Raw genomic sequence first — 12,676 nt, 5'->3', positions numbered from 1 at the left:
CCAAGGCCTCCAAAATGGTCCTAACTGCTTCTCTCTCTCTCTCTCTCTCTCTCTCTCCTCTCTCTCTCTCTCTCTCTCTCTCTCCCCCACCCCCCCCCCCCCAAGCCCCAAAGCACTATGGGAGGGTCCCTGTGTCCCCTCAAAGACCCATGCTGGGCACCCCAGCCCGATCACGTGTGCAGAAAAATGCCAGCTTGACACCCTGGCAGTGCCCATGCCAACTAGCACTGCCACCTGGGCACCTTGGCAGTGCCAGGGCACCACCCTGCCCAAAGGACATGGAGCTGGGGGCCATCAATCCCCTAGAAGATCCCCACGAGTGCCTTTCCATCTGGTCCCCATTTATGGAGAGCAGTGCTGAACGGTGCTCGCCCTAGGTCTCTGAGGCAAAGGGGATGAATCCCAAAGCCTCAGGTACCTCAGAAAATTGTACACTAGAGTGAGGCTTACTGCCTTCCTCTAATATGCAGATTTGCCAAAACATGATTGCAAAAAAATGGATGGGATTTGCATCGTGTTGAATCTTGTGAGGCGTGGCAAGCCGGGTAGATCCGGGAGCATGGCCTCGCGGCTTTCATCCACAGCGCTGCGGCGAGCTGCTTTTCTGGCACAGCATGGCATTTGATTGCATCCAGTATCAAACTTTAGATGTAATTCTGCAATCGGACAACATCTGCTGAATAATCCTGGGTGTTGTAAGAATTACACTCCGACGTAATTTAATATTATCAGTTGGACTAGCAGTATGGCGCACTTTGGCGTGCTAGAGGTTGCATACCCTGTTTTTTGCAAAGAGAAAGATCATGTCCGCATTGTGACACTTTCACCTGAGCAAAATAGGGGACAGCCATTCTCTGGTTCATTGCCCAGGGCAATGCCTTGACCAATCAGTCAACCTACCTGGTTTGAATTTGTGCAAAGCTTGATATTTAACTCAGTCATCAATTAACTGATGCATTCTCCATGGTAACAGCTCTACCAATTAGAGTCCACTTTTTAAACACCAGAATTTCTTTCTCATCAAATAAAATTGTCGTTCTCTTTGTATTTGTTCCTGATGAGTGCAAGATGGAAATCTTCAACATGGATATTTTTTCAGAGAAACTTAAATATAATATTGTTGAGAGTTATGAAATATATCCTTAAATGTTTCCCACTGCTTCTTTACCTTATTATCTTTCACCCCATTTGCCCATTCCACATCAACCAATTCTGCCTTCTTACCCTTGTATAAGTTTTTTAAATTTAGGTTTAAAATCTGGTTTCAAGGGCAGCACGGTGGCACAGTGGTTAGCAATGCTGCCTACGGCGCCGAGGACCCGGGTTCGAATCCCGGCCCTGGGTCACTGTCCGTGTGGAGTTTGCACATTCTCCCCGTGTCTGCGTGGGTTTCACCCCCACAACCCAAAGATGTGCAGGGTAGGTAGATTGGCCACTCTAAATTGCCCCTTAATTGGAAAAAATAATTGGGTACTCTAAATTTATAGAAAACAAAAAAAAAAAAAATCTGGTTTCAGACACACATTTCTCACCCTCAAACTGAATGTTACATTCTCTCATGTTATGATCACTCTTACCAAGAAGATCCTTTACTGTGAGGTCATTAATTAATCCTGTTTCATTACACATTAAGTCTAAAATAGCCTCTTCTCTGGTTGGTGGTTCCAGAATGTATTGATTTAAGAAACTACCCTCAATACATTCCATGAACACATTCTCCATGCTACCTTGGTCAATTTAATTTACCCAATCTGTACAAAAATTAAAATCTCCCATAATTATTGCAGTACCTTTCTTTCAAGCCCCCATTATTTGATTTATACTCTGTTTTACAATGCAGCAACATCAGGAGGTCTATAAAACCAGTGGTTAGTACTGCTGCCTCACAGCGCCTGGGACTGGGGTTCAATTGCAACCTTGGGTAACTGCACATTTTCTCCATGTCTGCATGGGTGTCCTCCGTGTGCTCCGGTTTCCTCGCAAAGTCCAAAGATTGGCCATGCTAAATTGTCCTTTAGTCTCCAATGGTTAGGTGGGGTTACAGGGATAGGGTGGGGGAGTGGGCCCAAGTTAGGGCGCTCTTTCAGAGGATGAATGTAGACTTGGTGGGCCACCTTCTGCAGTATAGGGATTCTATTCTATTCTATAAACTACTCCTTCCAGTGCTTACAACCCTTTACTAATCCTGTTCTCCACCCATACTGATTCTACATCTTGATCCTCTGGTTCAAGATTATTTGTCACTACTGTACTGATCTCATCCTTTATTAAAAGAGCTACTCCCTCAAACCCCATAATATAACTACAATCGTTGAAAATTATTTCTAAACTTGAAACCTACTTAGTTAAATAAAACAAAATAATGATGGCAGGGAAGGTGACAATTTACAACTGAAGCATGTGGGAGTTTAAACCTGCAGCTCGAGGAACCTCAGTGCAGGGTTGATGAGCTACGGTCTGAGCTTTGATCAAAGCGATGCATCAGGGATGGGGAAAGTTAGGCCGTCACACTCCTTAGGTTTGGTACTTCAGATGTGATACAACTTGAGTGCAAAGAAAAAGCCATGGAGGGTGGGAATATAGGGATATGGGGGTGGATGGGAAGATGCTAGTGTGCTCTTTAGACACCCAGCATCATCAAGCTGGGCCAAGTAGTAGACTCGGAGTGATTTGGTGAAGGGGCCAGACTAACTTCTGATATATTAACCTATTCATTATCTGCAAAGGTGCTGTCTGACCTACTGAATGTTTCCAACATTTTCTATTTTAGATTTCCAACAGCTGGAGTATCTGTTTTTCTTTCCAATCGGCTTCTTAGACACTCTTAAAGCCTTTAAAAAAAACAAATTCCAATTAAGGGGCAATTTAGCGTGGCCAATCCACCTACTCTGCACATCTTTGGGTTGTGGGGGCGAGACCCACGCAGACACAGGGAGAATGTGCAAACTCCACACGGACAGTGACTAGGGACCGGGATTGAACCCGGGTCCTCGGCTCCTGAGGCAGCAGTGCTACCCACTGCGCCACCGTGCTGCCCCTTTCTTAGATTTTCTGAGCATACCAGTAAATCGAGCTGATAATGATGAGGGCTCCCTCCAGTGATGTAGCTTGGAAAGGCATTTCCCAATGTAGGATCCAGTTATAAAGGGCCTGTGCTGAGTTAGTTCATGTTAGCCAGGGTTGCACCTTGGACTTCCCCATTTGACCAGGGTGTCCCCTGGGGTGGCGGAGTTGGCTTGGCTGAGCAGAGTAAGGGGAAGTTGGCCCGAAGGAGTGAGCCTCTCACTGAACAAGGGGCATGGTTGTAAACCTCTAATTCTGCACAGGATCTCATTCACAGGGGGCATAGTGTGGTGTGCATAAGGAAATCAGGAAAATGTGATACTGGTGCAGTAGATGGGACTATTATGAGGCTGGATACAGTGTGGATGGAGCTTTTACTCTGTTTCGACCGTTCTGTTCTTGGTCTGGGAGTATTTCATGGGGTTAGTGCAGAGGGAGCCTTACTCTGTATCTAACAAATGTGCTGTACCTGTCCTGGGGGTGTTTGGTGGGGACAATGTAGAGGGAGCTCTACTCTGTAGCTAACCCTTGCTGTACCTGCCTTGTGCCCAGCTGTCCGACCCCAACACCCCTCAGTTTGATGAGGTCAAAGGAAGATTTAGTCAAGTACTTTATTGTGCTGTTGGACATGGCTGGTAGAATAGTGGTTATCACTGTGGCATCACAGCGCAAGGGTCCCAGGTTTGATTCCCGGCTGGATCACTGTCTGTGCGGAGTCTGCATGTTCTCCCTATGTATGCGTGAGTTTCCTCCCACAAGTCTCGAAAGACGTGCTGTTACGTAATTTGGACATACTGAATTCTCCCCCTGTGTACCCGAACAGGTGCCGGAATGTGGCGACTAGGGGCTTTTCACGGTAACTTCATTGCATTGCAAGCCTACTTGTGACAATAAAGATTATTCATTAAAAATTACATTCTTTAACTTTTATTTGTTTTGATTTTAAATGCTCAACCTGTCATGTCCTCCTGCAGCCATGGATAAATTGGACATTCCTATTTCTTGCAGATAATACGGGCCTTTGCCCATCTCCATCTGAGTGATGAGCACGTGAAGCGCAGCCTGTTGAACCGGCAGCTTGGAGAGGGACCACTGGCCAGGTACTGTAGGGGGGGCAAAAGAACTAAAGTGTCACATACAAGAGAAAGACACAACTCTGTTCAACTGAATTGGTGAATGCAGAGCTCGATTTCCAGATGGGGTGAAGTTAGCTGATCTCAGAAAGAGTCATTTCCATTCGTTGGCTTGCAGAATGGGAAAAACATCCCAGGTCCCCTCTCCCCTAATCTAGTGGTTCTTCTGGGAAATGCCAGGATCTGCATGTCAGGATCTGTTGGATATCATGCCTCCATCGCTCTTGGGAAAATGTTACGTTTGTTGTAAAGGGTGTAAGAGCAGAGCATTTGGAAATACATAATATAATCAAGCAGTCAGCATGGCTTCATGAAGGGAAGATCATGCCTGATAAATGTATTTGAATTTTCTGTGGTGGTAACAAGCAGGATAGATAAAGGGGAACCGGTAGATGTGATACTTGGATTTCTAAAAGCTTTCATTTAGGTACCGCACAAAAGGTTACTTAACAAGACAAGAGCCCATGGTGTTGGGGGTAATACATTAGCATGGATAGAGAATTGGCTAACTAACAGAAGACAGAGAGTTGGGATAAGAGGGACATTTTCAGGATGGCACCTACAACTAGTGGAGTGCCGCAGGGATTAGTGCTGGAGCCACAATTATTTACAATACATATTAATCATTTGGACAAGGGAAGTGAATGTATAATAACCAAGTTTGCAGCTGATACAAAAATAGGTGGAAGGGCATATAATGAGGATGATGCAAAGAGTCTACAGACGGGTTACATGAATGGGCAAAAAGTTGGCAGATGGAATATAAGTTATGGAAATGTGAAGTTCTGCACTTTGGTAGGAAGAATAAAGATGCTGAATATTATTTAAATGGAGAAAGACTGCGGTAAAAGCTGCAGCACAGAGGGATTTGGGGGTCCTCACGCATAAATCACAAAAAAGCGAGCATGCAAGTTTAGCAGGGTTTAGGAAAGGCAAATGGAATGTTGGCCTTTATTTCAAAGGGAATGGAGTATAAAAATAGGGAAGTCTTGCTAAACCGATACAAGGCACTAGTGAGACCACAACTAGAATACTATGAATAGTTTTGGTCCCCTTAACTAAGGAAAGATATGTTGGCATTGGAGACAATCCAGAGTAGGTTCTAGAGTCAGAGGTTTACAGCATGGAAATGGGTCCTTCGGCCCAACTTGTCCATGCCGTCCAGTTTTACCTCTAAGCTAGTCCCAATTGCCCGCATTTGGCCCATATCCCTCTATACCCAACTTACCCATATAACTGTCTAAATACTTTTAAAAGACAAAATTGTACCCACCTCTACTGCAGCTCGTTCCAGACACTCACCACCCTCTGTGTGAACAAATTGTCCCTCTGGACCCTTTTGGATCTCTCCCCTCTCACCTTAAACCTATGCCCTCTAGTTTTAGACTCCCCCATGTTGACTATCTATGCCCCTCATTATTTTATAGACCTCGATAAGATCACCCCTATGCCCCCTACACTCCAGGGAAAACAAATCCCAGTCTATCTAGCCTCTCCTTATAACTCAAACCATCAAGTCCCGGTAGCATCTGAGTAAATCTTTTACACACTCTTTCTAGTTTAATAATATCCTTTCTATAACAGGGTGACCAGAACTATACACAGTATTCCAAGTGTGGCCTTACTAATGTCTTGAACAACTTCAACAAGACTTCCCAACTCCTGTATTCAATGTTCTGACCAATGAAACCAAGCGTGTTGAATGCCTTCTTCACCAAAATGTCCACCTGTGACCCAACTTTAAGGAGCTATGAACCTGTACCCCTAGTTCTCTTTGTTTTATAACTACCCCAACACCCTATCATTAACTGAGTAGGTCCTGTCCCGATTCGATCTACCAAAATACATCACCTCACATTTATCGAAATTAAACTCCATTTGCCATTCATCGGCCCACTGGCCCAATTGATCAAGATCCCGTTGCAATCCCTTGAGCCTGACTAGCACATGGCACTGGTAACAATCCTGAGATTACTACCTTTGATGTCCTACTTTTTAGTTTAACTCCTAACTCACTAAATTCAGCTTGTAGGACTTCATCACGTTTTTTTACATATATCTTTGGTGCCTATATGCACCACGACAGCTGGCTGTTCATCCTACCCCTCCAGAATGTCTTGCAGCCTCTCCAAGACATCCTTGACCCTTGCATCAGATAGGCAACATACCATGCTGGAGTCTCGCTTGCGTCCAGAGAAACATCTGACTATTCCCCTTACCATTGAGTCTCCTATCACGATAGCTCTGCCACTTTTTTTCCTGCCCTCCTGTGCAGCAGAGCCAGCCACGGTGCTATGAACCTGGCTGCTGCCTTCCCCTGGTGAGCCATCTCCCTCAACAGTATCCAAAACGGTATATCTGTTTTGCAGGGAGATGGCCGCAGGGGATCCCTGCACTGCCATCCTACTCTTGCTCTGTCTGGTGGTCACCAATTTCCTATCTCCCTCCATAATTTCTAACTGCAGTGTGACCAACTCACTGAACATTCTATCCACAACGTCCTCATCATCATGGCTGCTCCAAAGTGAATCCATCTGCAGCTCCAGAGTGGTCAAGCGGTTTAACAGGAGCTTCAGTTGGACACACGTCTGGCACATGAAGGAGCCAGGGACACCAGAAGGGTCCCTGAATTCCTACATCGCACAAAAAGAGCATGACACGGGTCTGGGATTTCCTGCCATTACTTAACTCTCAAGTTAACTTACAACAGCATTTACAATGCCAAGAGAAAAAAGAAAAGAAAAACTACTTACCAGTCACCACCCAATCACGTACCTGCTGGCTGTGGCATCACAGTTCAATTTCTTTCTACCTCTCACTTGCCCTCGAGTCTCCCTTGGAGGTCCCCCTCTCCACTCCACCCAATGATGAGCATCTCTTTCATCGCCTCGGCACCGAATTCCCACTCCGCTCCATATTCTCAATACCCTTACTCTAGCTGAAGTTTCACTTCTACTCCTGATGTGACCATCAATTCACTGGACACAGGATTGGAAGTAAACTGTGGTTTTAATAGTCTTACAATTAAGCCAGCCTGCGACCAGAGGAACTGAGAGCAGGCTTACGGCTGCAGCACTTTATACTTCCGGTTAGTGGGAGGAGCCATGGGTGGAGCCCAGTACAAACTCCTCATCTCCCACTATGGGCAGAGCCGCGCAACGGCTCACATACAGAGCCCACAAGGACACAATACAACGCAATGCAGTACAGTGTGAATTACAATACAGCATAATTCACCACAACTCCTACGTCTAATAGTATTATGAGAGCAGATTGGTTCACTAGCTTGATCCAGGTGTGGAGGGAATAGGGATTTTCTTATGAGGAGAGGTTGAGTAGGTTACGCCTGCACTCATTGGAGTTTAGAAGAATGAGAGATGACCTTATTGAGACTTATTGATTCTCAATGAGCTGAGTCATTTTTTTTCCCTTGTGGGAGAGTCTTGGACCAGGGAGCATAGACTCACAGTAAGGGGTCGCCCATTTAAGATTGAGATGAGGAGAAATGTCTTCTGTCAGAAGGTAGTGAATCTGTGGAATTCTTTACTGCAGAGAGATTTAGAGGTTGGGTTATTTAGCATGTTCAAGGCTGAGATAGACAGATTTTTAATTAGTTTGGGGATAAGGCGGGAAAGAGAAGTTGAGGATTATATCCGATTATATTGAATGGCGGAGCAGACTCGATAAGCCGAATGGTCTACTTCTACTCCTACGTGTTATGGTCTTATAGTATTAAAAGAGCAAGTTGGTCAGCTGCTACTTCTAAATCAGCCTTTAGTAGTTCTACCACAGACACACATTATTGTCCAGGAAAGAACTATGTAACTGCTCAATTATTTCCAGACTTTACTAATTAGAGATAGTATAACAGCTGCAGAAAGGCAGTTCGAGGAGGATCTGCCTACTGAGGTAGTATGGGTTGAAGTCAGAAATAGGAAAGGAGCAGCCACCTTGTTGGGAGTTTTCTATATGCCCCCCAATAGCAGCAGAGATGTGGAGGAACAGATTGGGAATCAGATTTTGGAAAGGTGCAGAAGAAGTCACAGGGTAGTAGTCATGGGTGACTTCAACTTCCCAAATATTGAGTGGAAACTCTTTAGATCAAATAGTTTGGATGGGGTGGTGTTTGTGCAGTGTGTCCAGGAAGCTTTTCTAACACAGTCCGACCAGAGGGGAGGCCATATTGGATTTGGTACTTGGTAATGAACCAGGGCAAGTGATAGATTTGTTAGTGCGGGAGCATTTTGGAGATAGTGCCACAATTCTGTGGCTTTCACTTTAGTAATGGAGAGGGATAGGTGCGTGCAACAGGGCAAGGTTTACAATTGGGGGAAGGGTAAATACGATGCTGTCAGACAAGAACTGAAGTGCATAAGTTGGGAACATAGGCTGTCAGGGAAGGACACAATTGAAATGCGGAACTTATTCAAGGGACAGATACTACGTGTCCTTGATATGTATGTCCCTGTCAGGCAGGAAGAGATGGTCGAGTGAGGGAACCATGGTTGACAAGAGAGGTTGAATGTCTTGTTAAGAGGAAGAAGGATATTTATGTAAGACTGAGAAAACAAGGTTCGGACAGGGCGCTTGAGTGATACAAGATAGCCAGGAAGGAACTGAAGAAAGGGATAAGGAGAGCTAAGAGAGGGCATGAAAAATCTTTGTCGGGTAGAATCAAGGAAAACCCCAAGGCCTTTTACACATATGTGAGAAATATGAGAATGACTAGAGCGAGGGTGGGTCTGATCAAGGACAGTAGCGGGAGATTGTGTATTGAGTCAGAAGAGATAGGAGAGGTCTTGAACGAGTACTTTTCTTCAGTATTTACGAATGAGAGGGCCCATATTGTTGGAGAGGACAGTGTGAAACAGACTGGTAAGCTCGAGGAGATACTTGTTAGGAAGGAAGATGTGTTGGGCATTTTGAAAAACTTGAGGATAAACAAGTCCCCCGGGCCTGACGGGATATATCCAAGGATTCTATGGGAAGCAAGAGATGAAATTGCAGAGCCGTTGGCAATGATCTTTTCGTCCTCGCTGTCAACAGGGGTGGTACCAGAGGATTGGAGAGTGGCGAATGTCGTGCCCCTGTTCAAAAAAGGGAATAGGGATAACCCTGGGAATTACAGGCCAGTTAGTCTTACTTCGGTGGTAGGCAAAGTAATGGAGAGGGTACTGAGGGATAGGATTTCTGAGCATCTGGAAAGACACTGCTTGATTAGGGATAGTCAGCACGGATTTGTGAGGGGTAAATCTTGCCTCACAAGTCTTATTGGATTCTTTGAGGAGGTGACCAAGCATGTGGATGAAGGTAAAGCAGTGGATGTGGTGTATATGGATTTTAGTAAGGTATTTGATAAGGTTCCCCATGGTAAGCTTATGCAGAAAGTAAGGAGGCATGGGATAGTGGGAAATTTGGCCAGTTGGATAACGAACTGGCTAACCAATAGAAGTCAGAGAGTGGTGGTGGATGGCAAATATTCAGCCTGGAGCCCAGTTACCAGTGGCGTACTGCAGGGATCAGTTCTGGGTCCTCTGCTGTTTGTGATTTTAATTAATGACTTGGATGAGGGAGTTGAAGGGTGGGTCAGTAAATTTGCAGACGATACGTAGATTGGTGGAGCTGTGGATAGTGAGGAGGGCTGTTGTTGGCTGCAAAGAGACATAGATAGGATGCAGAGCTGGGCTGAGAAGTGGCAGATGGAGTTTAATCCTGACAAGTGTGAGGTTGTCCATTTTGGAAGGACAAATATGAATGCGGAACACAGGGTTAATGGTAGGGTTCTTGGCAATGTGGAGGAGCAGAGAGGTCTTGGGGTCTATGTTCATAGATCTTTGAAAGTTGCCACTCAAGTGGATAGAGTTGTGAAGAAGGCCTATGGTGTGCTAGCATTCATTAGCAGAGGCATTGAATTTAAGAGCTGTGAGGTGATGATGCAGCTGTACAAAACCTTGGTAAGGCCACATTTGGAGTACTGTGTGCAGTTCTGGTCGCCTCATTTTAGGAAGGATGTGAAAGCTTTGGAAAAGGTGCAAAGGAGATTTACCAGGATGTTGCCTGGAATGGAGAGTAGGTCTTACGAGGAAAGGTTGAGGGTGCTTGGCCTTTTCTCATTAGAACGGATAAGGATGAGGGGCGACTTGATAGAGGTTTATAAGATGATCAGGGGAATAGTTAGAGTAGACAAAGACTTTTTCCCCAGGTGGAACAAACCATTACAAGGGGACATAAATTTAAGGTGAATGGTGGAAGATATAGGGGGATGTCAGATGTAGGTTCTTTACCCAGAGAGTAGTGGGGGCATGGAATGCACTGCCTGTGGAAGTAGTTGAGTCAGAAACATTAGGGACCTTCAAGCGGCTATTGTATAGGTACATGGATTACGGTAGAATGATGGGGTGTAGATTAATTTGTTCTTAACCTAGGACAAAAGTTCGGCACAACATAGTGGGCGGAAGGGCCTGTTCTGTGCTGTATTTTTCTATGTTCTATGAAGAACTGGGGTGTCCTTCCAGTCACCTGTCCAACAGTTTATCTGTCTTTCAACATTACTAAATTATCAGATTGCTGTGTGCGAGGTTTTACCTTACCTTACAACAGCAATTAGTCTTCAGGAGCACTGGCTGTGAAGCACTTGGGAGACATCCTAAAGATGTGAAAGGATCTGTAGAAATGCAAGTTCTTTCACTGATGCCCCCACGTGGTCTGGCTCTCCCATGATTCCAGTCTCACAATAAGTGGTTGGCTCTTAATGTCCTTGGGACAACTGGGAATGGGCCTTGTGGCCCACATCTCAAGAACATTTTGCTCAACTACCTCAGGTATCTCTAATTGTCATTTAGTAATTTTCTGTTGTAGGGGACAGCCATTCTGCGACGGGCTGTTTCCTCCTGGATACTGGGAACGATGAGTGTGAATATGGATCTATACATGTGCCATTACCGGAGAAGGGTGTCACACTGTTACATTTTTGCCACCTGCGTTAACAGAGAACAACAGCAGATCGCTTTAAGTTTTAATCCGATAGCTAGAGCTGTTTCTAGCATTAAGCTGTACCAATATTGAACTTGAGTGAACTAAGAATATGGACCTTTCTCTGAAGGCCTGAACTATGTTTCAATGGGATTCTAATGTCTAGCTCTGTCTTTAATTCATTGAATGCACAAAATCTTTTGTTTTGACTTGGAATTTAAAATGATTACATGATTTTCAATTATAATATGTGAATCATCAATTGTTTCTCTCGTTGCAGAGAGGCCCAAAGAGCACTGAAAAGCCTTGAACGGACATCCAAAAGTCGGAAAGAAAAATTTTAATCCCTCCATGTCAATTAGGAGGAATAGACTGGCACCCTGACGACACCACACTGGCACCCTGACGACACCACACTGGCACCCTGACGACACCACACTGGCACCCTGACGACACCACATTGGCACCCTGATGACACCACATTGGCACCCTGACGACACCACATTGGCACCCTGATGACATCACACTGGCACCCTGACGACATCACACTGGCACCATGCGATGTCACACTGGCACCATGCGATGTCACACTGGCACCATGCGATGTCACACTGGCACCATGCGATGTCACACTGGCACCATGCGATGTCACACTGGCACCATGCGATGTCACACTGGCACCATGCGATGTCACACTGGCACCATGCGATGTCACACTGGCACACTGACGACATCACACTGGCACCATGTGATGTCACACTGGCACCATGCGATGTCACACTGGCACCATGCGATGTCACACTGGCACCATGCGATGTCACACTGGCACCATGCGATGTCACACTGGCACCATGCGATGTCACACTGGCACCATGCGATGTCACACTGGCACCATGCGATGTCACACTGGCACCATGCGATGTCACACTGGCACCATGTGATGTCACACTGGCACCATGCAATGTCACACTGACACCCTGAGACACCACACTGGCACATCATCACACCACATTGGAATCCGAGACATCATACTCACAGCATGAGACACTATGCTAGCACCCATACAAGGTACAGTAGCACCCAATGTAATATAATTGCACCCCAAGGTGATACACTGGTACCCTGAGGAATTACTCTTGCACTCCAGGCCATTGATGCCCAGAAGCATTACACGTACAACCCAAAACATTACAATGACATACACTAGCACCACTGGAGGACCACTAGGACGATACACTAGCACCACTGAAGCATTAAACTGGCACTCCGAGATGATGCACTACATTGGCACCTAAGGCACTAGACTGGTGCTCCAAAACATTATACTTGCAGAGTGCGATTGCACACTGGCAAACTGCGACACTACATCGGCACCCATTAAGATTCATTGGACCCAAGGGCAGCACGGTGGCCTAGTGGTTAGCACAACCGCCTCACGGCGCTGAGGTCCCAGGTTCGATCCCGGCTCTGGGTCACTGTCCGTGTGGAGTTTGCACATTCTCCCCGTG

The 12,676-nt window shown here is 45.7% G+C and overlaps 1 protein-coding gene across 1 annotated transcript in view; it reads left to right on the top strand.

Moving 5' to 3' along the window:
• LOC119953758 (protein HEATR9-like) overlaps positions 1-11,644 on the top strand; it is a 106,047-nt gene extending 94,403 nt beyond the window's left edge. The window contains exons 15-16 of the mRNA XM_038778346.1: positions 4,072-4,163; positions 11,449-11,644. Of these exons, the coding sequence (XP_038634274.1) occupies positions 4,072-4,163; positions 11,449-11,512 (156 nt within the window). The 3' untranslated portion in view covers positions 11,513-11,644. The remainder of the gene's footprint in view (positions 1-4,071; positions 4,164-11,448) is intronic.
• Positions 11,645-12,676: the final 1,032 nt, after the last annotated feature.

The sequence above is a fragment of the Scyliorhinus canicula genome, chromosome 18, assembly GCF_902713615.1.
Source record: "Scyliorhinus canicula chromosome 18, sScyCan1.1, whole genome shotgun sequence".
NCBI lineage: Eukaryota > Metazoa > Chordata > Chondrichthyes > Carcharhiniformes > Scyliorhinidae > Scyliorhinus > Scyliorhinus canicula.
This window is presented reverse-complemented; position numbering and strand designations above follow the sequence as displayed.